Source organism: Phragmites australis, chromosome 18 (genome assembly GCF_958298935.1).
Source record: "Phragmites australis chromosome 18, lpPhrAust1.1, whole genome shotgun sequence".
NCBI lineage: Eukaryota > Viridiplantae > Streptophyta > Magnoliopsida > Poales > Poaceae > Phragmites > Phragmites australis.
The window spans coordinates 4,657,844-4,685,314 of record NC_084938.1 but is presented as its reverse complement, the minus strand read 5'-3'; the positions used below and the strand labels follow the sequence as shown (position 1 = coordinate 4,685,314).

Below are 27,471 nucleotides of genomic sequence, written 5' to 3'. Positions count from 1 at the left end.
ATTCTAGTTCAGTATATAGGTCATATATACAGCCAGGAAGTAACTATAACTACTTCATACTTTTGGCCCGGGTATAGTATTTCAAGCAATTTCGAATGGCCACATTTTCCCAAACTTAAAGTTCGATTAAAATTCATTGGAAAAATACTTTTAAATATGAATCCAGTGCTACCAATATTGTATCACAAAATCTGAAATATGTAGCTGCAAATTGTGTTGGTCAGAGATCAAAAAAATTAAATCTTGAAATGGCGTTCGGGCTTTAAAAATGAAATTGAGGGAGTAAGTGTGCCTCTGTCTAACGAAACATAACATACATGCATGTTATCCATTGAATTGAATGTTGAAATATCGATTATGTGTGTCTTGCTCTCGTTCAATCCAAAAGGAAGAGAAACCACGAGAATGAATGGTTAAACTAGCAGGCGGCCTCATCCCCATCCTCATCACTTTCAAGTTAAACAAATTCAAACTTTAGCCTCAAAAACATGAAACTGCCATGTCTTCACATGGACATGAGTTTTTTTTCTTGTTTTTGTTTAATCCCACGTCTATGCACAAAATAGCCTCTGCCTTTTGTCATCCACAGATGGTTGAATGTCCAAGATCAATTTAGGATAAGAAATGGTACGGTAAATGATATATTTATATCATATTAATTAGCAATTGCTGATTTAAGCTCTTGCTCATGTATTCTCTATGTTCTCTAAAGGAAAACGTTCAAATTACTCACTGAACTATTTCTAATGTCCAAATAACTCCTGAACTTTAAAACCGTTTATTTAACCCCCCCCCCCCCCCCCTAAACTTTAAATACTGGATCACATAACCCCTGGAGTGATTTTTTGCGGTAGTTTTGCAGGCGTGGTGGCGGTTTCACTGACATGGCAGCCCACGATGTTATTTTTGCTGATATGACAGTGCACACATGGTAAGCAGGCCCACATGTCATATTTTTCTCACTCACCCCTCTCCTGTAGGCCTCTCTCTGCCTTTCTCTCCCTCCCATCGTACTCTCTCTCTCTCTCTCTCAAGCCGGATGAGTCAGGCCATATGCAACGACTCCACCAGTGCCCAAGCTAACTCGATTCCAAAACGAGAGAGAGAGAGATGACATGGTAGCCATGTGACAAAAACAGGTGATGTGGTAGCCACGTCATCAAAATCATTGTTGCAAACCACTTCAGGGGTTATGTGATTTGATATTTAAAGTTCGGCTGGTTAAATAATGGTTTTAAAGTTTGGTGGGTTATCCAGACACTAGGAATAATTCAAAGTAGTAATTTGGACTTTTTCCTTCTTAAAAAAGAGAACAAGACAAAAACAAAGGAATAAGGAGAACACTCATCGGCGTATGGGTTCGAGTGCCTATCATGGGGTTCATCTCATATAAAATGGAAGTTCAAAAACATTTGTAAAGGAATCGGAAAAAACTGGCGGCCAACTAGGACTTAGTGGGGGTTTGAAAAATAACACCATTTTATCAAAAACACTATTCAAAATTTGGATATTATAATATCAATGTACACATAAAAAATTGACAATAGTGCATGATATGACAATAGTGCATACTGCACTACAAGTGTGTATACAATTAATTAATGCCTTTAAGTTACGAATGTGTAAAATATTACATGTATATTAATTTTTAGGCGTCTTCAAAATAGTGTATCACACATTTTTATGAGAGAACCTTGGCATGACAAAAGCAGGTAATGACCAAGAAGTCTATGATGCAAACAAGGAAGCAGGCTGTGATGGCCTTATAATAAGGTGAAGGTGTATGAAAGGAATTCGGAATTTTGGAAAAAATTTGACCAAGTATGGATGAAACTTAACTAAAATTTATCTGAATTCAAAACCCCTACAGGGAGAACTGCTAAGGCATGTAGGTGCTGTTACTGACCCATATTGTTGAACATTGTTTTGCGTTAATAGGAAGTCACATTTTATTGTAATTTACTTAATTTCTTATTGGAACCTTTGTATGTGACTATTTTAATTTTAAATTAGAAAACATTGACCGCCAATACCTAAATTCAGGTGCTCATATGGGTATTCCAATAGTGTAGTTTGTTGAGATTATTGGCACACTCAACCTTTTGTCATCCACAAAAGGTTGAATGTCCAAAAGCTAGCAATTATCAATTAGCTGATAGTTATTACTGATTTAAGCTCTTTTTCATGTATTGCTGATTTGGGCCCATGGTAAATATGTCATGAGCTAAGAATAGAAATTAAACTAGAAATTAAAGTCCCACATGACCTAGTTGATTTTAGGCATGCGTCCACCTGTTACTATCCTTAATATCTACTACTCCCGCCGTTTTTTATTTGACGTCCTAGAATTCGTGCCGTCAAACTTTCTAAAGTTTGACCATCAATATATTTAAATTAAACTATCTAGATTCTCTATGTGAGAATTATATGACACTACCACAAATCACACTATCATAGATGGTTTTTAATGCATATCACAGACGGGGAATAAAGCCATCTGTGCGAAAGTATTTGTCATATCGAACTTATCACAAATGGGTAACAATCCATCTGTAATATGAATAGCACAGACAGCTTTCAATAAGAACCATCTGTGATATTATTTTGAGAAAAAATAATATTTTCAGCATAGGAAAAATTAAAAAAAAAATTGCATCCAAACCAACACCGCGGGTCGCACGTCACAAGTCATGCCATTTTTTGTGTGAAATACGCGCACGTGCGGTTTGTAGGCGTCGAACTCATGACTCATACCTTCTGCATGCTTTCTTACCATCTCACATATACATCATTGCTAATAGTAATAGGATATTTTATCCTTTTGACCATTGTTGTCCAAAACTTTGGACAATTATTTGGGTATATAATAACTTCAAATGAAAATGTTATAAACTAAAAAGTCGTAGATATTGTCAAAAATTATAATTTTCATATAAAAAGTTTCTTCATCCGACTTCATATGAATATTTTATGAATCTTCAAATATATACTATGGACGGATATTTATAAAAACCATCTGTGTTGATCATCTAAACATAGACGGATATTTATCAAAAACCATATGTGTCTAGGATAGTGAGAACACACAGACAGTTTTACTAAAAGGTCGTATATGTGTAGACGGCTACTAGACATAGACGGTTTTTCATACAAAGCTGTATGTGTCATTCAACAATACACAACTGATTGTTTCAGAAAAACCGTCTATGTCTAGGTGCCATCAACACACATACAGCCCTTTAGTAAAACCATATGTGTGTTCTCGCTCTCCTAGACGGCTGTGAGTATCACATATATTTTTTCTGTCAACCGTCTTGCGTAATTGATCAGTTTTGTGCATTGGGTTTTCTTACCTCTTTGCTAAGGGAGTGTCTTTGAGACCTAGAGCTTGGAATCGAGCTTCAGCCGATCGTAGTGGAGCAAGATCTTAGAGATAAATGCGCCCAATGCATAGCTTGGGATCTTCAGAGCGTGTCCTATGGTAGTTAGCTATTTGAGTTGTGCAGTTTCTCTTGATAAATCAGTCTGAGCAAGAAGTGTCATGTGTTCCCGAGGTAGAAGTTCCTTCTGTGGTACCTCACATTCTATAAGTCAAGTGCTTTCTAAGTGTTGTGGTTCAGTAGCATCCTTTGTTTTGTTTTTGTTTTGAAGTGGAGGAATTCAGGGACAAATTCTTTTAAGGAGGGGAGAATGTAATGCCTTAAAAGTTGAAAATATCGTTTTCAGTTTTTTTTGCTTTTCAGTTTTCCAGTGAAACACGGGAGGTGAAAATGCTATCAAATGTTTTTTAAATCTAGCAAATGAAACAAAAAAAAAGAGAAAATGAGATGGACTAAGGCAGCATAGGCCTGGGCCGATCATCCCCAAGGCCCAGTCGCCCCTTCCCCCTATTTCCCCTAACCCTAGCCCCACCCCCTAGTCGAATCCCCCCTCCCAGGCCCCCCTCTCTCCTCTCTGTTCTGGCCAAAATTCCCTACCCTAGGGTGCCTCCACCCCTCCCCCAAAGTTGTTGTTGCTGTTGTCCAAGAAAAAAGATGAGGAAGGGAAGAAGGGAGGAAGGAGAAGAGAAAGGAGAAGAATGGAAGAATGTCACTAGATCTTGCTATCGGTGCTAGGTGGCTTCACTCCTAACTGTGTTTGATCCCTTTGCTCCCATCAGTAGAGGCAAGTAAATGTAGTGATTGTTGCTATAGTTTAACTCGTTAAATTTACTACCTTCGTCATAATTATTGATGTTTGGTAACTAAGGCCATCTCCAACGGAGTCCTCAAATCTGCAAATTCTAGTGCTACAATACTTTACGGTCTACTGTAGCACTTGAAATTCATCTCCAACAGATCATGTATCCAGTGATACAGTACTGCTACAGTGTTAGAGATAGGGGATGCTGTAATAGTATTTTGAGGATGAAAATTTGAGGTAGCTGTTGGAGATGGTCTAATCAACCTTTAAATGAAGATGTCCTGTTGTGGTATATACTTTATTTACATGTTGTGATTCATGTGGTTATATTTCTAATGAGTTGTGGTATATACTTTATTTACATATTGTGGTTGTGGTTCATGTGGTTATATTTCTAATGAATCAGTCATGCTCATATCATACATATCATAGCATGTCATTGCATTGAAGCTATATTGCCATCTTATAGTTGTAACCGTACCGGTACAGCATCGTATATTGCTGTAGCATAATGCACACTCTTACGTTGTCATGTAATAGTGCAGTGGATCATTTGCATACATATGCATCTCATGAGGATAATGTTCGATCGGAGGTTTAAAGAATTATTGACTCGTGAGAATCACCTATGGCATGAGGTATATTTGTGGATGGTGGTTTAGTAGTTGAGGTTTTGGATATGAATGATGCTATAGTGTGGTTGATGAGAATTAATTGTGGATGCTTTATCTTTGTACAATGAGGTTTTAAATTGATGTTTAATCAATAATAATTTATTTAACTTGTTAAATAGTTTGCTCGTTGAGATTTCATCTCAGTCCCGTATTATCTTTCCCGGGCCTCCTTGAGCATTCTTGGGAAGGGTAAAGTAGCATGGCACCATTACACAAGTCTTCATGACTTTTGCTAGTTTTGCTATGATAAGTTAGAGGAATTTTATTGTTTATTTCTCTCAGTCGTTGAGGATTATACTTTAATAATCCTAGATCGTGGTTGGCTTTAGTGAGGTTTGAGAATTCAAAGCTAGGTTGATAAAAGATGTTAGTGTGTTGTATTTCATGTTGTTTTATTTTCTTCTTAAATATAAAATGTAATATGCTTTCACGTAGTCTGTCTTTTTTAAGTAGGTGTTATCGGATTTTCTTATGATCTGACTGGTTTTAGGTGTAGCTTTGTAGCATCTTAGAGTAGTATGGTTTCCAGAGTGTTACACTCGAGAGTATCACTTCTATGCATATTTTGTGATAATTTAACGCTGCTACTTAAAAATAAAACGATATATATGCATGCATATTACGAGTTGAATTGTGTTGGTGAGAATCGGCTTTATAGAATCAGCATCCCTGTGTACTGCACTACTACTCTTTCTTCCAACCCAGAGGAAATAAAAAATGTGAAATACTGATAGAACGAATCACAAAGTAGAACTAAGAAGTGTAAGCCAAACTTGGAAGGGTCTGCGAGCCGCGCACGGCGACACATCTCCGCTCGGTCCGTAGCAACCCGGGCGCCGTTAACGCCGTTGCGGACGGCGCAGTCCAACGCCCCCGTTTACGCGCCACCAGCTGAGGGCATTTTCGTAAACCGAAGCGCTGTCACACTTCCGCTTCTTATAAATGGCCACCCTCGCCTCGTCTCATCTCCAGCCACCTTCGTTTTCCTCTCACTCTCGCTACGCGGAAAAAGTTCAAAAGTGATAGATTATAATTATTATATATAACAGGTATAGTACCTGTTATCAATAATATTATTGATGACGGATTAAAACTTAACCTATTATTTATTAAAATCATAATTAAGTGGTGGGTCACAACAGTGATCTGTCACTTGACAGGTCACAGTTGTGATCCGTCACTTATAACTGACAAACGTTTTTATTATTTTTTGATAAAAAAAATCAAAAAATATATTTTTTCATCCAAGAGCCATCTAATATAGGACCCATCGCATATGTCCAATCCACATTATTTTCAAACATATTTCGATTTTTATATTTCATGGGACTTGAACCCGCGCCCAGGGCTCGCGCGCGATTGTCTTACGACTTCAGCTATCACGTGCTTATGATAGAAATCAGATATGTTATCCTTTTAACCTTCATGGCCAAAGATCATAGGTGACGGGTCATAACTGTGAGCCATCAGTTATACAAGTCATAGGTGACGGGTCACAGTCACCGATGATGGTTTTCCTGAAATGTTGATCCGAAACGCTTTAGTATAAAGGGCATAACTTTTATATATGGACTCTGATTTTGATGTTTTTTTTGACTCTATGAACATCTACAACATCGATTTCAGCGAATTTTTTGAGGCAAAAAATGGCTTGGAAGTTTGAGTTCTCACCCTCGGAAGTTTCTACACCATTTTCGGAATACGTGTTTGTGTCCTTAGCCGTTACCCCTTACATCAAACTTAAAAAAAATATACAATAATTCATATTCTAGTACTGCTGAGATAATAAAAAATAAAAGAAAAATAACATAGAATACACATATATATGAGTATATGTTTATACTACTATACATATATACACACACATGGCATAAACCAGGAGTACATGAACTTTTGCACTACATGAAATGATAGCTCTATATATGGATCATGTACATCTATAAAAACAACTATAAATATTATGTATATATATATACATAAAACTAAGTATATGAATACCTAGAGTATATATACACATAATGCATAAAATAATAGCTCTATGTATTGATCAAGATATTGTTGATAGGTCACGATTTGATCCGTCATTAATGACTGACTAGGATGATCCATCACTGATGAGTTATTCATTGATGACGGGTCAAGTTATGATATGTCACTAATAACTGACTAAGATGACCCGTCACTTATGAGTCGTAATAGGTGACGGATCACAACTACGACTCGTCACCTATAACTGATCTAAGATAATTTGTCACTTATGAAAATTATAACTCGTCACTTTTATTATCAGTGACAGATCATATTATCACCCGTCACTCATTTCGTTTCTCCTTTATCTATCTTTTACATAGTGTCTCTCTCGTCCAAGGACTGCAGAACAAGCCGAGAGAACGGAGAGTGCCATGGAGGCCGTGCGGGAGAGACAACGGTGGAGAGGAGCAGGGGGAGGAGGCAGAGGATTCAGCAGGCGCCCGCCAGTGACATGGGTGCATTCGAGGAGCTGCCTCTAGAGCTCATCTTGTCCGTCCTCGCCGGCGTGTTGGCCTCCGCGGACAAGCTTGCCGACCTCTTCTCCACCATGCTCACGTACGTGTACTGCAGCCGTCCGGTTTTGGTTTGTCCTCTGCTTCATCTTTATCGTATGTTGTTTGATTCCTGGATGCGTGGTCAGAGTGTACGTAATCGTAAGATTCGTAACTACGTATTGTACGTCGATCGTGTCCTTCTTGTCTTTGGAAAGGAAAAGGATGCTCGAGTTCCTGATGGATTTGATCATCGCAGGTGAAAGAAGTTCATGAAGTTAATTGGGGGAGCACAGGCAGGTGCAAGGTGGCGTCGGCGTGGTGCGTGGCCGTGCGCAGCAAGGTGGTGCCTCGCCGCGCACGATTTCCTCCGCAGCTGCGGCGACGCTGGCAACCCTGACGCCAACTACCTTCTCGGCATGGTGCGTGCGTGAAACATATCTTGTCTCTACGTACGCACGTTCGCATCAACCCATGCACATTGACATGCGTTTGTTTGTCTGTCTGTCCCCGGCTGCTGGCAGATTCGGTTCTACTGCCTCGCCGAGGGCCATCAGGGCTGGTCGCGGATGAAGAAGGCTGCGAGGTCCGGCCACGCGGAGGCAATCTACGCTCTCGCCATCATCCGGCTAAATGGCAGCGGCGGCATCACGGCTGACGACAGAGGCCAGCACACCGCCGCGCACCTGTGTATGGCGGTATGGCCGCCGCGAACCTCGGCCACATCGGCGCCCTCCGCGAGCTCAGCAACTGTGTCTCCCACGGCCTTGGTGTCCCCAAAAGTACCGTCAATGGCCGCCGTCTCATCTCTGCATGTAGCGAAAATAGTTCTATTATATTATAATATAATTATAATTTTGATGATAAATAAAACATATTTATTATGATTAATATGTTTATCAAGAATATATGTTTAGTAGGTCTCATGAATACAATACATGAAAAGTCATCGCAGTCGGGATAAAATTTGATTGAATTAGAAAAGTCCTAGAAAAATTGTTCTCACCGGATAGTCTAGTGCAGAGGAGTTTGCACTCACCGGAATATTTTGTGCAGAGGTTGTTAAACTTACCATCTGCTGATAAAATCTTTGACGACACCGGAGTATTCTATCAATGGAGTTCAGTGAAGATACACTCACTGGAAGGTTCGGTAATGCCCCGGTGAACACACCGGAATATTACTGACGGAGGAAGGTGAAGATCATCTCATCGGATGGTCCAGTGTTAGAAGAGTAAGAGCACCGAAGCATTTAACAAAACATTAGATTTTTTAAGAGATAAAGTTCAAAGCACCGGATGGTCCGGTGTTGAGGAGTTCAACACACCAAAGCATTTTTCACTTGGTGTCTCGGTGAAGGAGACATGAACTAAACAGATGATCCGATGTAGTAATTTGAAGATCACCGGACTAATTGCGCAGAGAAGAAGTGGAGCGGTTAGGCTCAGGTCAACACACCGGATAGTTCGGTGATGGAAGTGAAGGATACAACGGACAATCCGGTGTTCACAATGTATTTGAGTGAGGTTCCAATAGCTAATTGCTAATGTTATACTCACTAGATGGTCCGGTGCTTGTATTACTGCTGTCACCGAATCATTCGGTGTTCACAGTAAGTTTGAACCGTTGGAGCAATGGCTAGTTCGCAGGGTTGAGAGAAGTGTTGCTAGGTGTTTCAACCTAGAGAGTGTATCAAGGAGTGATCCAATCGTGTACCAAGAGGTACACCGACGTCTTAGAGTCTTGCTGACTCGCCAGTAACTTGTTGACCATCCGACTTGGTGTGGAGCAGCGGCAAGAAGATTCTGTGAGGACGCGGAGACCCTTGCCTTTGTAATTAAAGCTCCAAGTGAAGACGGCGTACAAGTGATCGGAAGAGTTGTTTGTGGTGAGACCTCATCTTGGTGGCTTGGTGGCTCATCGTGCTTGAGACATTGTATTGGTGACTTGGTAGCTCAAGAGTCGTGACCGGAAGAGACTTGGTGACCGAGAGCATATTCTTTGTAAAGCTCTAACGTGGACTAGGGGTGTCTTGTATGCCACCGATACCAAGGGATAAAAAATTCCTTATACCGAGTTTGTCTCTCTACCTTATTTACATTTCCACATTTACATACTTGCAATTTACCTTGCTCGAGTAAGTTGCAATCCTCTTGAACGGTAGAGTAAACACACTAGATAAATGTAGAGCACATTTAAATAGAAATTGAGATAGATTTATCTTGTGAAGTTTTTAGAGCCATCAATTTCTCAGTGTCCTAATCCAACCCCCCTCTTAGAACGTCAATAATCCCTACAATCGGTATCAGATCTAGGGCTCATACTTAGCTCTACAATTGGTGTTAGAGCCTTACATCTTTCACAAGGTTTCGCCAATTCAAGAGGTATATGAGCCTTAGTCTCATTGTGATCGGTTAGGCTTTAGCGACTAGTGAGTTGTGACATCCAACTTTAACAGTACTAATTTTTCCCGCTGGAAAATTCTAATGACATGTTATTTGCAAGTTAAAGGTCTATATGTTTGGAAAGTCACTTAGGAGGGGATGAGACATTGTCTCACAAACAAGGAGAGACAATACGATGCTATAGACAAGAGTATCATTTTATCATCTTTAAATATTGATGCATTTAATCGTGTTTATTCTCGCACCAATACACATGATATTTGGACTAGTCTCATTGAAATACATGAAGGCACAAAGGATGTACGCAATGAGAAATATCATGTGCTTGTTACTAAGCTCAATAGTATCAAACAATTTGCTAATGAAAGTGATAATGATATGCACTGACGTTTAAATATTCTTGTCAATGAGATCAATGGGCTAGTTTTGACACAAATTGAAGATGCTCAAGTGGTGAGAAGAATACTTCATGCTCTTCTTCTAAAGTACAAGTTGATTGTCACCGTCATCTGCAATAATCACGACATCATCAAGATGACTCCAAGCCAAATTCTAGGCAAGATCACTGCCCATGAGATGACTATGAATATGGGGGTTGAAGCTTCTTCCTCATTCGACAGCAAGAACCTTGCTCTCACAAGTAAGCAAGCTCAAAGCCAACACATAAAGGCATGGATAAGGAGGCAAGAGCTAGAGTTCAGCTCAAGCGAAGATGATGGTGATCAAGATTAAAAGAGCGATGAAGAAGATGAGCAAAGCACCTCAAGTGATGAAGAGATTGATTCTAAGATGGTCAAACTCTTCTCACAAGTGGAGAAGAACATTAAGAAAATCAATGCTAAGATTGATCATCCAATCTCCTTAAAATACTTGGTTAAAACAATTGATCATATCAAGAAAGAAAAGAAGATCAAGAACAAGAGGGAGACAAGAGAAAGAAGCAAAACATTTGCAAGCACGAGAAGATGGGTTAGTGAAGATGAAGATTCAAGTTCAAGTGATGAGAGACTCACCATACACTCCTCCAAGAGAAGATCTTTCTCAAGGTCATCATCACGCAAGTCTTCATCGCGCAAGTCATCACACAAGTGTCTTATAGCCAAAGGTATAGAAAGTGATGTAAGTAATGATGAATTCGATGAGGATTCAATCTCTCAAGAAAAACTTCTTGATTTAATCAATGAGCAACAAAGGGCCTTAAAGAAACAATCTAAAGAACTAAAGAAATGCAATGCCCTTAATGATATTTATGCTACCTTTGTGTCTAATTATAAACAATTATTGAGCAAATTCGAATTGCTAAACAAGGAGTGTGAAAAGCTTAAGGCAAAATTTGAGGGCATTGAATCTCAACCTAGGGTCCCTTTGAAGTAATATACCTCACTCTTTAATTTCAAACCTAAGGTGGATGCTTCCACTTCTTGTGAGGATTTAATTGATTTATCTAGCTCACCCTTTTGCAATGAGATTTGTGTTGAGAATATTGTTGTATAACCACATAACAACCTCATTGCATAAGAGAATGATGAGCTCAAGAAAGAAGTGGAGAAGCTAAAGAAATACTTGGCAAGATTAAAAGGCAAGAACCATGTCCAACCTCCTCAAGATAACATGCTACCATGATGAAGAAATCTATGAAGGGGTCCACCGTGACATGCTTAAAGTGTCATCAAAAAGGTCACAAGTCCTTCCAATGCAAACAAGTCAAGAAGGGGATCAAGGAGAAGAAGAAAATCATGAACCTCTCCAGAAATACATCCAACATCTACACCAAGCCCAAATACAACACCGAGACCAAGAGCAACCACTACAAGCTCAAGAAGAAGAACAATGGCAAAGTGGTTGCACATATGATTAGGAAAAAAGACTGTGAGTGGAACCAACCTATTTGGGTGCCCAAGGAAATCATCACCAATATAAAGGGGCCCAATCGGTTTGGGTTTCAAAGAAGACTTGAAGTCCACAAGTCGACTCGGGGATTTGAAGACTTGGCTTACAAGATGAAGTGAAGATTCAAATAAAGAATCTAAGTGTACAAGATTAGGTGCATTGATGAAGATCATGATTATCATATACCTAAATTCCCATCCAAAAGTGAAAGGTACTAAATGCAAAATCCTTTTTAATTTGTATATTTGCCTTGTCTAGGATTGCATGATCTCAATTTAATTTATTGTAATGACTAGTGTAAATTTTTCAAATAGTAGGTTGCTTGTGTTTCTCTCTTTCTTATGAGCAACTTACATAGGTTCCTTACATGCTACTAGTTCTACAATTGGTATCCTTTATCTGTCATGAACCAATCTATAGGGTACCATCCCTATTGTTATCAATAACAGGTGCATATTTCTCAATAGTATTCAACACTTGTATGCACACATTTAGCAGGAGTATATCCTATAGGTTGTGATTTTGAAACTATCATGTGTTTCAAGTAATATGTTTTGTAGTCTCATGGAGTGATCAACAAGTCCCCGAATGTATGCAATGCTTAAAGGCTTCAATTGGTATTATTGTCAATTCATTTCTACATTTAAGCTAACTACATGCATGATATGGCTTAAACTTCCTACCTCTAATTATTGTCCAGTTGTGCATATATTGCTATATTCCTATAAGTGATTCACAAGTGGGTCTCATTATATGTATGCATATATATAAGGGGAGTTTAGACTATATTATGTGAGTTTCATGAATTATGATCCTTGATTGTCTTTTTCAATTGACATCAATGCCTCCTATCCTTATAATTGTTATATTTTTTCAATTGGTATCAATTCCTCATAATTCTTCATAAGTGCTATCATTCATATGGATCATATTTTATGAAGTTCTCTCCCAAATGTTCTAATATTTTCCTTTAAGTTCAACATGTGTTTGTAGTCCTTTTGAGATTGTTGACAAAGGGGAAGAATTTTGAGACCAAAACAAGATGCAAGAGAAGCAAGCAAGATGCAAAAACTATCTCGGGTAGATTGTTGACTAAAGGGAATGCATCTCGGGTTGACAAAGGTGAAGAAACTCTTGCATGAGTCGATCAAGGGAGATAATGGTAATGGAGAAAAAAGAAGCACTATCTGCATGGCAGCCACAACTAAAAGAGGGACATAATGTTGAGGGAAATTATAGCAAAAAGGGAGATATAATATTGGTAAGAACATGGTTGTCATTACAATTGGTATCATAATTTATTTTTACCATGCATCTAAGCAAAGAAGTATGGTCTTGTGAACTTATGAAATCATGTATTTTCTTAATTGATATCATTTGCTTCTTGCTTTGGTTGTGTTGTCATCAATCACCAAAAATGGGGAGATTGTAGCGAAAATAGTCCTAGTAGGTCATAATTGTGATTTTGACGATTAATGATAATATAGTCATTGTGACTAACATGTTTGTCAAGAATATATGTTAGTAGGTCTAATGGATACAATACATGAAGAAGTCACCGCAGCTGGGACAAAGTTTGATTGAATTGGAGAAGTCTCAGAGAAATTGTTCTCACTAGATAGTGCGGTGCAAAGGAGTTTGCACTCACTAGAGCATTTTATGTAGAGGTTGTTGAACTTACCAAATGGTCCGGTGATAAAAGCTTTGATAACGCCGGAGTACCAGTGAAGGTGCACTCACCGAAAGATTCGGTAATACCCCGATGAACACACTGGAGTATTTCTGATGGAGGGAGGTGAAGATCATCTCACATGATGGTCCGGTGTTAGAAGAGTAAGAGCACCGAAGCATTTAACAGAACATTAGATTTTTTAAGGAGATGAAGTTTAAAGCACTGGATGGTCTGGTGTTGAGGAGTTCAACACACCGAAGTATTTTTCACTTGGTGTCTCGATGAATGAGACATGAACTCACCGAATGATCCGGTGTAGTGATTTGAAGATCATCAGACTAATTGCATAGAGAAGAAGTGGCGTGGTTAGGCTCAGGTCAACACACCGAATAGATCGATGATGGAAGTGGAGGATACACAGGACAATTCGGTGTTCAGAATGTATTTGAGTGAGGTTCCAACGGCTAGTTACTGATGTTGTACTCACCAGATGATCCGGTGTTTGTACTATTATTGTCACCAAATCATCCGGTGTTCACAATAAGTCTGAGCCATTGGAGCAACGGCTAGTCCATGGGGTTGGGGCTATAAATACCCCCTCCACTCAGTTATTTGAAGCTGTCGGAGTACAGATGAAGCTCATACACTTTGAGAAGACATCTAAGTCACCAAAGTGCTTAAAGTTCCAATGGCTAGTTGCTAATGTTGTACTCACCGGATGGTCCGGTACTTGTACTACTGTTGTCACTGGATCATCCAGTGTTCACAGTAAGTTTGAGCCGTTAGAGCAACGGTCAGTCTATGGAGTTGAGGTTATAAATACCCCTTCACTCAGTAATTTTAAACTGCTGGAGTTCAGAGGAAGCTCATACACACTTGAGAAGACATCCAAGCCACCAAAGTGCTTAAATTGTTGACCCTCCGACTTGTTGTAGAGAGACGACAAGAAGATTGTGTGGGGACACAGAGGCCCTTGTCTTTGTGATGAAAGCTCCGAAGTGAAGATGGCGTACAAGTGACCAGAAGAGATGTTAGTGATGAGACCTCACCTTGATGGCTTGGTGGCTCATTGTGCTTGAGACCTTGTATTAGTGACTTGATAACTCAAAAGCCATGACCGGAAGAGACTTGGTGACCAGGAGCATATCCTTTGTGGAGCTCCAACATGGACTATGGGTGGCTTGTGTGTCATAGATATCGTGGGATAAAAAATCTCTTATGCCGAGTTTGTCTCTCTACCTTATTTATGTTTTAGCATTTACATACTTACAATTTACCTTGCTAGAGTAGGTTGTAATCCTCTTGAACAGTAGAGTAGATACACTAGATAAACCTAGAGCACATTTAAATAGAAATTAAGATAGATTTATCTTGTAAAGTTTTTAGATCTATTAGTTTCTAAGTGTCCTAATTCACCCCCCTCTTAGGACGTCACCGATCCCTACACTGGTACAACTTCTAGGAGTTGTGCGCCAAGTACCCGCCTGGGCTCGTGCTGGATCGGAGGCTGGCCTCGCCCACATCCATGGTGGCAATCATCCCAAGTGCATCACAAGCGACTTTGGGTACTTTGCTGCATTGCCGTCCTCCTACAGCTGGTGGCCCCCAGACAATAGCTTCCTTGCCGAGTGGTTCGCAGCATGGCCGCTTCCACCACCGTCGGTGTGGATACTGCTGATGTGGTCAGTGCCCACTTGCAGGCAACCCGAGACATGGCCTCTCGAGGTTCGGCAGTGCACCGTGTGCAGTATAACGCCATGCGTTCCAGGCTTTGCACTAGAGGATGGGGGCACAAGGAGGAGTGCATCCCCATACAGTAGTGGCTGCTCGTCGTGGTTGCCAATACGCACGTTGCTTAAGCTAATGTTAACGTCGATGTGGCTGGCGATACAATATTATGTTTTCCTTTCTAGATTCATGTAATTGTCTACTTATTGTTCGTTCGTTCTTGGACAGGCTAATTATCTTACCTTATGGTGTAAATAAAGAACTAGAAATGATGTATGCAAGTTGTCTCACATTATGTGTGTGCACACCTATGTGTATCACATTTTCTTCCATACACATTGCAGTGTGTACCACATTTTGTTCCCAACACATTGCATGTGTGCACCACACATTTTCTTCCAAACATATTGCAACTGAGTAGAATCAATACTACAAAAACACCCTTTTTTGCCCCCTATCACTGTCGGTTCGGATGTAACTGGTAGTGATAGTGTATTCTACCGGTTCTTATCAAGAACCGGTACTAAAAGTCCATCCAAAAAAGAACCAGTAGTGAAAATAATTATCACAGGCAAAGATGCCTCAACTCTCAAGCAGCATGTCAAAAAGATAAATTTGTGAACCAGGACCTTAAAGCTGAGTATGCTGAATCAAGTGATAAGCTGGCAAAGCTTCTTTGCTTTAGGTATAGGATTTTTAGTGAAGTACTTTGATTCTTCCTCCTGCAATTTAGGACTCTTTTAAGAAAAGTTATCAAGCGCAAGGAAAAAGTTCAAGCCAAAACAAGTCTTAGTTAAGGGTGTTCTACTTATCTTCTTATTGGATCCAGTAGGAAATTTGGAATTGTCGTAGTTCTTTTTGCTGTTGTGCTATAGATTTATTCTTGCAATAGAGATCTGCTGAACTTACACATTCCACCTCATGCTCTGCAGATGTAATTGTCTCCTTCAACTCCATTTAAATCATGAAACATTATGGCGCTGTACACATCTGCAGAAAGCAAATTAACACGAACTAGTGGTTCCACCACTCTAACAAAGTTTTAGATAACACAGCAGGCAAGTGCATACAATGTAACTCAGCTTCCACTATAAATAGAGCATGTCCCTGTGAATAGGAAAACAGGACAGCAAAACATCTCTCGATAACATTTCTCAATGATGATTTCAAGTAATCAAACCACTCTTGTGGTCCGGACACCCTCTTCTTCTGTATAATCACGCAAGCACTGCTGCTCTCCCCAATAAGGAGAAAGAAACCATGCATATAGTTTATCAAATTCTGTGCATAAATATAGCAGTCCAGTAATAAAGTGAAAAATAAAATTAAACAAGTAGAAATATCAATTCCAAACTAAGACAAAGAGATAAGTTAACTCGGAATTTTAGGTCCGACATACAATAATTCAAAAGTTAGACCACATGCTCTTCGCTCAGTAATCAGCGAATACATGAATCTGAAATTATTTTGGAACTAAACGAACAACATAACTTCCACTCGGGGTATGCACTATGCAGCCAATACTCTAGTCAAGGTCCACGATTTTATTCTTCAAGGGGAAGTCGAATATATCACCAAAACCTAGAACATATTTAATAAATATTATCACATCATCACAATATAAAATTTTGGCAAAAGTAAATGAAACCATAATCTAAATTTCATGGAAGCAACAATATCATAGAACTCTTTAGTTCCCCACTGCACTATGCGAATGGTCTCCAATTAAATGGTTTCAAAATTACCTGGTTGTTCCTCTTGCACATGTTGTTCATCGTTCAGAGCATTGGGTTCCTCTGCAATACCTATAGAAAAATTATTTAAAAAATCATGGTTAAATTTTATGTATGGTGTTTCAAGTGCATATGTCAAATTAAAATATTAAAATTTCTCGTGGCATTTGCAAAATTCTGTTGCTGCATGGTGCCTAGAGAAATATTATATCATAGAACCCTTAATTTCCCATTGCACTCTTCAAAGGGTCTCTAATTGAATGGTTTCAATTTTACCTGGTTGTTCTTCCTGAATATGTTGTTCATTGTTCATAACATTTGGTTCCTCTACAATGCCTATAGAAAAATAATTGAAAAGGTCATGTTTAAATTTCATGTATGGTACTTTCAAGTGCATATGTCAAATAGTAGTAAAAGGTACTAGAATTTCCTCTCTAGCGTTTGCAAAGTTCTATTGCTACATGATGCCTAATGATATGTTATATCATAGAACTCTTAGTTTCCTGCTGCACTCTTCGAAGGGTCTCCAATTGAGTGGTTTCAAAATTACCTGCAGGTTGCTCCTCCTCAATATGTTGTTCATCATTCACAACATTTGGTTCCTCTACAATGCCTATAGAAAACATATTTAAAAATCATGGTTCAATTTCTTGTATGGTACTTCAAGTGCAATGTCAAATAGTAAGAAGGTATTAAAGTCTCTTCTCAGTTTTGTGGTTGCACCACACCTAGAGATATATTAAATCATAGAACTCTTAGTTTCCTACAACACTCTTCGAAGTGTCTCCAATTGAATGGTTTCATAATTACCTGGTTGTTCCTCCTGGAGATGTTGTTCATCTTTTGCAACATTTGGTTCCTCTGCGATGCCAATAGAAACATTATTGAAAAAATGATGGTTAAATTTTATTTTATTTTTCTTGAATACCCATGAGAGTTGCATGTCATTATATTAAGAAAGAGATAAACAAACAGGACCCAAAGGAAAACAAAAAACACACACAACCCAAGCACAAACTGGGCTAAACACACACACCGACACACACAGGGCTATACACACAAAGCACAACACATGCCTTAGAAAGACTGATCAAAGCAACAACAACCTTAGGCGATTAGCACCTGTAGAGCACCACAACCTGGCCTCATCTAAGATCAAGGACATGATGGCCTAAATGTTTGGAGTAGCACCATTAAAAGCACAATCGTTGCATGCTTCCAAATCCACCAAACTCCAAAAAACACTAGCAAGTGAAAACCTTTTCGCCATTGTTTGTCAATTCTCTTAGCTGTCTTTACGTCACCATGAACTAAATCTAGTAACATGATGCGAGGGCGCGACCTATTGCAGACCTACCTTACTGAGCAGAGAGAACCAAACTTGGTGGGAGAAAACATAGCATGTGAGAAGGTGATTGATTGTGTCCACCTCTTGGTCACAGAGAAGGCACCTATCAGGATGCTGCAGTCCCTGGCGTGCCAACCTATCGGCAGTCCAACACCGATTATGGATGGCAAACCAGACAAGGAATTTAGCACTCGATGAGCCCCACTACATTCAAATACGTTTCCAAGGTTCAAACTCAATGCTTCCCACAAAGAACTTTATGTAAGCAGATATGCAGTGAAGACCGCGGAGGCCTCAACAACCCAAGTGTGTTCATGAGCAACATCTGGCAGCAACTGAACCTCAGTGATAACATCCCAAAGCTGAAGAAATTTGACAAGGGACGTAACCGACAAAGCACCTTTGATGTCATGGACCCACCAATTCTGATGCAGAGCTTGACCAACTGTGCAATGGTTATAGGAATGCTTAGAAACCATGGTGACCACATGGGGGGCAAGATCAGCCAACGACTTCCCATGTAGCCACCTATCCTACCAGAATAGAGTATTGATACCATTTCCGACCTCCGAAAGGATAAGGGTGATGAACAAAGCTTTAGAGTTTGTGTGGATTTGGAGCCTAAACCCTACCCAAGGTTTGTCAGGTTGGGTCTTCTATAACCATAACCAGCGCATTCGCAGCGACCAGCTCAAAGTTTCAAGGTCATGAATCCCCAGACAACCTAGCTCAATCGGCCTACACACACGGCGCCAAGCAATCAAACAATATCCTCTGTTAACCTTGTCCCGACCTTTCCAAAGGAAAGCCCTGCATTGTTTATCAATAGCGTTTATCACCCACTTTGGGAACTCCAAAGCTATGAGTTGGTAACTAGGGATCTCTATGAGAATCGCACGAACCAAGACAGCCTTACCAACTGGATGCAAAAGGGCAGCTTTCCACCTCCGGAGCCTATCAACAATCTTGTCAATAATCGATTGCAAGGCCGCTTTCGTAAGTTTCTTCATCGACAAAGGTAGGCCAAGGTACTGACATGGAAAAACATCAATCGCACAAGGCAGTCAATACCTGTTGAAGCACATCAATTTCCACCTGACCACACTGAATTGGGACAGCCAAGCTCTTTAGAATATTGGCCTTAACCAGGACGTGTCCCCAAAATGCTGCGGGAGCTCAGTACTTAACTCGAGGTCGCTGGTAGTCGGGCACAAAAAGAGAACAAAATCATCCGCGTATAGCGACATCCTATGATTCAGCGACCAGGTAGCAAGAGGTTGAAGCAAACCCACCTCACTAGCACAGTTGAACAAAGAATTCAGGATGTCCATGACCAAAATAAACAACATGGGAGATAATAGATCACCTTGACAAAGGCCTCTCCCGTGTTGAAAGGGAACCCACGGCTCACCATTTAAGAGCATGCGAGTCAAAATATTGACAACATACTGCATTTTAGAGAAATCCAGCGCCTTCCAAAACCGAAATGAAGCATAACCTCCACTAAGAAACTCCAGGAAACCAAATCAAAAGCTTTAGTAATATCGATCTCGAGGAGTAAACATGGATCCTTTTATTGGTATAAGAACCGAGCAATATGTTGCACCAATAAAAAAATTGTCTTGAATACACCTCCCTACACAAAAGTGCTTTGATTGGAAGAGACCAAGCAAGATAACCAAGGAGCAAGCTAATTGGCCAAGATTTTTTGCAATCAATTTGGTGAAACTGTGCACTAAGCTGATCGGCCGATAATCGTTCACCTCATTCGCATCTGCTTTCTTGGGAAGGAGAGTGGGAAAAGCCGAGTTCAAAAGCCCAAATTTTTTATCGTCCCCAAGCTGCAACACCAAGATTGCCTCCATAACTTCATGTTTAATAATAGGCCAGCACAACCGATAGAATCTCCTGGTAAAATCATCCGGGCCAGGAACCTTATCTAGAGGAAGAAGCTTAATAGTTTCCCAGACCTCATTTTCAAAAATAGGATCATCAAGGGTTGATAGATCATGGGTGGGTGTGAAAAGTTTGCAAATTTAGAGAAGTCAATCTATTTTCAACCGTACCAAACAGATCTGAATAGTACTCAAGCATAGCATTTTGTTTGTCATCCTGGGAGGTGACAATATAGTCAGCAACCTTGAGCTTAGAAATAATTTTTTCTCTTCCGGTATCTAGCATGGAAGTGAAAGAAATGGGTATTTACATCCCCCTCTTTAAGCCAATCAATCCGCGAATGAAGTCGGGCAATAATACGCTCCAACGAGGCTAAACCAAGACAAAGATGCTTCAGCTTTCACTTTAGCCAAGCCTCCTCAACCGAGAGAGCCCTTGAGTCTTGGATGATCTCAAGACAATGAATGATCTATTTACCTGTCTGGACACGAAGACTAATATTACCAACTTTTTTCTGACTCCATGCCTCCAAGCTTCTACACAAAATCTGAAACTTAGCATCAAAAACTCAAGAGGAGCAAACTCCACCACTGCAGTGTCCCAAGCCTTTTGCACGGCTTCATGGAAACCATCTAACTTGGGCCAAAAGCTCTCAAAATGAAACTGGCGCTTGCCCCTAATATTGTTTTTTAGACTCAATAATAGCGGACGGTGATCTGACAGAGATGTGGCTGAACTTTGAAGCAAGCAATCCGGGAATAAAAGTTCCCAGTTAGTTGCATGGAAAACCCGATCAAGCTTAACAAGAGTTGGAGCTTGTCTCTCATTAGACCAAGTAAATTTCCTGCCAATCAAAGAGATCTCTTTGAGCTCCACATCATCCAGTAAGCATTGGAAGCGCCCCAACATAGCCCGAATAACATTCCCTTTGTTCTTGTCCTTGGACCTGTACATCAGATTGAAGTCCCCGACAACCACCCATGGGCATTGACAAAGAGCTCTAATGTCATGGAGTTCTTGGAGAAAAAGAAGTTTCTCAGCGTCTTCCTGTGGACCATACACTCCCGTGAGCCACCAATTCAGCCCAACAATAGAAGCAAAAATGGATAGAAACCGAAAAAGAGTACACCTGTGCAAAAATGCATTGGTACACCGATCCTTTCCATGCAATCAACACACCACCACACTTCCTAGATGCCGGGAGATATGAGAAACCATCGAACTCGGTGCCAAACAGGGAAAGCAGCAAGTATGGTGTGATGAGAGAAAGCATTGTCTCTTAAAAACAAATAATATCCACCTTTGAAGTGACGACCTCATTTCGAGCTGCATTCCTTCATGAGACTTCATTAAGTCCACGAACGTTCAAACTCAACACATTTGAAATGTTCATTTTACAACCAAGAAGAAACAACAGCCAAAGAACAGAGAGGAACCAGCTCCGATATGGACCTCCATGGGGCCCTCTCATTGGTGGGCCCCAACCGTGATGTCACTGGGAACTGAGGGTGACCACCATCAAGATCACTAGAGCCTCCTACCATCAATGTGATCATCGTCTAACGGAGGAGGTGAATCTGGCGCATGAAGATCAAATTCGTGGACCGCGGTCACTATGATATCAATCTTGTACACTAGAGTCTTCTTCTCCAGGGGACCTTCCATGGCCCCAAGCTCTGCAGGTTCGGCGATGATCGAACAGGTCCTTGGAGGATGGGATCATACCAGCGTGCTGAGTCCAAGCCGTGAGACAAAAAGAAGATTGATCAGAACAGTCGGCTGTTGAAGGATGAAGTTGTTAAATCCAACGGTATGCTCCCAGGAGCTGTTCCATAGTCGCAATTTCCCACAAGTGCGTTGGGACAAAATGGAGGGACAGATCAATTAAGAACTACAAGGATCGCCCCACCTCATGAGCCTGTCAAGTCCAACGTTTAATGAGCAGCGTGAGGTGAGAAGCGCGGGCAGGACGGACGCCATTGATGACCACCTCTGTTGTAGCGTCATCCAGCAAAATGAGCAAGAAATCCTCCAGCTCAACACGGTGAACAATGGACATGGACCCAACATTCAGACCAAACCTCTCCACAATAGCCACCGCTGCCTCATGAGGAGATACCAATGGCCTGGTGCCGGCAACTGTGACGAACACTGCACGACGAAGATCTTCTTTGGCCCTGGCATGCTCTGAGACGATCGAGGATGCAAAAGTCCCTAGAAGGTGGGCCGGCGATGACCCTCGCAGCAATGCTAGTCCCAAGCCAAACAGGGGAAGGAGCACAAGACCCAGGAACCTCATCCGAACGAGACGGCGGAGGGGCCGAGGGCCCCAAACCCGAAGAATGTAAATTTTATGTAAGGTACATATTTCAAGGATATATGTAAACTAGTATCATTGATACTAAAATATATTTTCAGGCGTTTGCAAAGTTTTATTGCTGCACGATTCCTAGAGAAATATTATATCACAGAACTCACCTGAAGGTCCACCAGAAGTATTATTGGATGCTTCAACCCGTTCTTTTCTTGCCGCACGAGCAAGAGCAGGTAATGCTAAAACAACATTGCTGTAATCAACAGTTTTCTTCTGCCAGTTTTGATTGTGTCTTGATGCCATCTGAAAAAGACAATCATATTCATCAGTATAAGAGCTGCTGCACTATAAAATGCATGCCATGATGACTTTTCATCAGCTGAAATATAAATATAGTATATGTAAGAGCAAATTAATCATGTAATATAGAACAAGCTAGGATGTTAATGTACCATAAACCCAATTATTTATTACACTAGAACAAGCAGCTACATGGACATATATATATAGACAGCACACAGGGAGCACCAAGTCACAACGAAACCAATATCTAAACATATATTATTTCAGTGTCACCTTGCTATAGTGCTTTGGACATCTTTGAAAGAAGTTTTACGATGGGATCGGGTGATGCAGCACAAAGTGTTTAAGGAAACAACTTCAAGCTACTAATAGATAACACCCTAAGATCAGCCCAAATCAATGAAAAGAAATATCGTAACCCAAATCTTAAGGAAAATTAAGATATAACTGAAGATCGGAAATAAACTCACAAGTTCTACTACAGGTAGTAAATACATTGGAATCACGAAACTAGAGGTTATTGCCTGTATTCACTACCGGAAACCGCTAGTTTGCCGAGTGTTTGTATATTTGCCGAGTGCATTTTCTCGCGCACTCGGCAAACCATCCAATACGCCGAGTGCCGAACGAAAACACTCGGCAAACAAGTAGACACTCGGCAAACCCAGTGAAAAGCACTCGACAAAAAAAAAACACTCGGTAAACTCGAGAAAACACACTCGGTAAAGTCGGGCACTCGGCAAACACCGCGCCATGTGTCCCTTCGAACGGAATCTGACGGCGCGTCCCTCCTTTACCGAGTGTCGTCTAACGGACACTCGGCAAAAATTTCTTATTTCATTATTTTAGAACACGAAAATGTTTTAATTTGTTTTTCTCTTTTATTTTCTTTATTTTCTTTTGTTCTCTTTTCTTTTCTTTCCCCCTCTCTTTCCATGTTAAAATTTGGTATTTTTCTGAGTCCGTTTGCTATTTTTAATTCATTAAGTGTATTTCTAGGCTTTTAATGGATATAAGTCAAATTTGTACTGCAAGTGCATGAAATAATGGAAAAAAAATGGGTAGAAAAATCATATTCATGTTTTTGAGTCTATTTTTAGGTCTTACCCAAGAAATGAAAAGAAATTTGAAACATCTGGGTGGCAACACTTGACCACCAACATGTAGCTTATTGGTTTTTTAATTCTAAAAAAAGCAAACGAAGTCTGAAAAACATGAGACTTGCCATGGTGTCATGATATGATACGTAGAGGCTATGGTAAAAATTTGAGAAGGTTTTGCAAAAGTTGTCACGTACGATGCTTAGAAACCGAAGCATCTCCGAGGAAGGATCGTGGTTTCTAGAGGGAACGGATCAGGTTTGAAGCCGAAGTGACGGTTGAATCGTCGTTTGACCTTAAAACTTTTTCTAAACTCATCATACAATATAGCATATTCCATGTTAAAATTTGGTATTTTTCTGGTTCCGTTTCCTATTTTTAATTCATTAAGTGCATTTCTAGGCTTTTAACGGATATAAGTCAAATTTGTACTGCAAGTGCATGAAATAATGGAAAACAATAGGTAGAAAAATCATATTCATATTGTTGAGTCTATTTTTAGGCCTTACCCAAGAAATGAAAAGAAATTTGAAATATCTGGGTGGCAACACTCGACCACCAACATGTAGCTTATTGATTTTTTAATTCTAAAAAAAGCAAACGAAGTCTGAAAAACATGAGACTTGCCATGTGTCATGATATGATACGTAGAGGCTGTGGTAAAAATTTGAGAAGGTTTCGCAAAAGTTGTCACGTATGATGCTTAGAAACCGAAGCATCTCCGAGGAAAAATCGTGGTTTCGAGAGGGAACGGATCAAGTTTGAAGCCGAAGTGACGGTTGAATCGTCGTTTGACTTTGAAACTTTTTTTAAACTCAACATACAATATAGCATATTCGATGTTAAAATTTGGCATTTTTCTAGGTTCGTTTGCTATTTTTAATTTATTAAGTGCATTTCTAGGCTTTTAATGGATATAAGTCAAATTTGTACTGCAAGTGCATGAAATAATAGGAAAAAATGGGTAGAAAAATCTTATTCATGTTGTTGAGTCTATTTTTAGGTCTTACCCAAGAAATGAAAAGAAATTTGAAACATCTGGGTGGGTTTTTAATTTAAAAAAAATCAGTTGTTTGCCGAGTGTCCTCTATTTGACACTCGGCAAACAGGGTGTTTTCAGCGGTGCGCGCGGCGAAACACTCTCGCGCTAAACTTTTTCCTCGCACAGGCAAAACACATCCCCACTCCAAAATTCCCCACGCATCCCGCGCCCGACCGCCCCTCCCCAATCCCTAGTCCCCCGCCGCCAAACCGGAGCCCGCTGCCGCCAATCCGGAGCCCGCCGCCGTCGCGTCTCCTCCTCCGCACGACCATGCTCCACCACGGCGCCGGCCCGTCCCACACTCGAGGACTGCCGCCCGGCTCCGCCGTCCCTGCCGCCCGCTGTAGCCGCACTGGCCGCCGCCGGCAGGCCGCCCGTCTGCACCTCCGCCACCGCCGGACCCTTCTACCTCCGCTGGGCTGCACCACATCCTCGACGCCGGCGCCGTCGCTCTTGCCCACTGGAGCTCACGACCCCTACACAGTCGGCCGCCGCCCCTCACATGCCAAGCTCGGGCGAGCAGCGGCGGGCGCGGCCGTGCCCCCAACAAGCTCTCCAAGATGTGATTTGCTTGCTCCACTCCCCCCCCCCCCCCCGCCCTCGCTTCTAAACTATGTATCTTGTTCTCCATCTCCTTGCGCTCGCGGCGGACTGAAACCGAGGTGTGGATCCGTGGCTTCTTCTTTGCAGCAAGGTGGTGCGCACATCCGTCGCGCGCGTGCTCACCGTGATCTCGCAGAAGCAGAAGGCGGCGCTGTGGGAGGCGTACAAGAACAAGCTGCTTCCGCTCGACCTCCGCCCCAAGAAGACCCGCGCCATCCGCAGGCGCCTCACCAAGCACCAGGTATGTACGCCATGCTCTTCTCTCCCTTCCTACAACGCCTACACGTATTGTGTTGTTACCTTGTTGAAACTTACGATTTGACGGAGGTTTTAATGTTGTGTGGTAACCCTAGTTATTAATGTTAGATGTGTTCAGTGAAATTGATGTGCGTCATGTAAATGTGGGTCAAATGTACTTGTCCAAAATGCCATTTTTATGTATTAGTAGAAAAGATGGGTATACTTCAAAAATTGTTATGGATGGTTGCAGTGTCATTTAAGATGTATGTGTGGCTTATTCAATAGTTGTTTGCAAGTGATTTGTTTAATTCGTTTCTTCTGCTGTTTGCTAATTGGCTTGCGACGTCGCCGACTTTATTGTTTGGAAAGTGATTCTGTGTTTGGGTTCAACTTGGCGTAGTGTCAGTGTGTTGTGTGTTTAATTGCCAGTGAAATTGCTAGGTGGCTTGAGTATTTACTTCGTTTGACTGAATGCAATATTAAGCAGTCTATATTGTTCAGCTCCAATCCAAAGGCAGAAATGAATAGAGATGTTTGGTGGCACAAGCGAGGAGAAAACACAATTGATTTAATTAGTACTACTCCTACAAGAATATTGGATTCATAAATGGCTTGAGGTTTTGAGTGAGCTGGAGAAAATAGTACTGGTTGAATTAGTAGTACTCCTACAAGAACATAATATTCACAAATGGCCTGATGGTTTGAGTGAGCTGTGGTTCTTGTCTAATGTCTTTGAGGTGTTCAAATCTGTTCCTAGTGAATAAATAATGTGGTGTACTGTCGCGCACCTGACTACTTGTGACTTATCGTTAACTGAATCATGTTTCTGCTGGTGTCTTTGTTCATTTTTGAATGTTAGGTAATGTTGATGTGGATATTGCTGTTGAGCAAAACTGAATGATTTGGTCTCTATTTGACCTTCTGTATTCTGCTAGTTTGGTTTTGTCCATCTGATGTAGGCTAGTGCTGTTGATTTTCATATGCTTATCCGAAATTTGTCTTAATTTTCAATTCGCAAGTAATGATCACCTGATAAGATTTAGAGTGTGAGAACCATGAATAGTCCCTTTTACATGTTCAGTTCTGGTCCTTTTAGAAGGCTGTTAGACCAGTTTCATGCTATGCTAAAAGGAACAGAGCATTGAAATTTAATGTTTTATTAGTTAACCTATTCAGATTTCTTTCAATAAACCTGTGTCTGTAGTGGACCAGTCAAGCTTCACTTGTAGTTGTGCTTTTCATGAAACCGGTTCATCCATGAATTGCAATAGCCGCTTTTGCTGAATGTTAATGAATTTTGAGCTATCAGAGTTCAGATCTTAGGCTGTACGGGTTGGTGCAGAGCGGCTCTGCATTTAGGTGATGTAACTACCAGGTCTCAGAGTTCGTGGAAAAGCCGTACTGTGACAAATTGTGACTTTGCACCATGGATTCAAATATGATTTTAATTTGCGTTGGTGTTAAGTTTGTTCAGAGTACAATTAAATTCTGTCCAGCACTGCAGTCCTAGCAAATTATCGTCTATCTTGATCTAACAAGAGCACGCATTGCTTATGTTCTTTTTCCCTTCCAGCGATGATGAAGCGAATGCTGAATGTACTATTGCAGTGATAAGATTGCTCCTGTGGTGGCTTTTTTTTTTCCTCTTTTTTTTAATGGTTTGCCGAGTGTATTTTAAGGGCACTCGGCAAACCCTCCACTTTTTGCCGAGTGTATTCCCTCGACACTCGGCAAACCGGCCGTTACGGCCCTGCTACCGTTTAGACGCTTTTTTTTGCCGAGTGTCGGATTTCACTCTCGGCAAAATAGTTTGCCGAGT

At 40.7% G+C, this 27,471-nt stretch overlaps 1 protein-coding gene across 1 annotated transcript; it reads left to right on the top strand.

Moving 5' to 3' along the window:
- The first annotated feature begins 7,338 nt into the window (after positions 1-7,338).
- LOC133899467 (uncharacterized) lies at positions 7,339-26,380 on the top strand. Its single transcript, XM_062340451.1, has 5 exons — positions 7,339-7,470; positions 7,675-7,800; positions 7,903-8,076; positions 25,157-25,371; positions 25,500-26,380. Exons 1-5 carry the CDS (start codon positions 7,339-7,341, stop codon positions 25,732-25,734), a joined length of 882 nt encoding a protein of 293 aa, XP_062196435.1. The 3' UTR covers positions 25,735-26,380.
- The last annotated feature ends 1,091 nt before the right edge of the window (positions 26,381-27,471 follow it).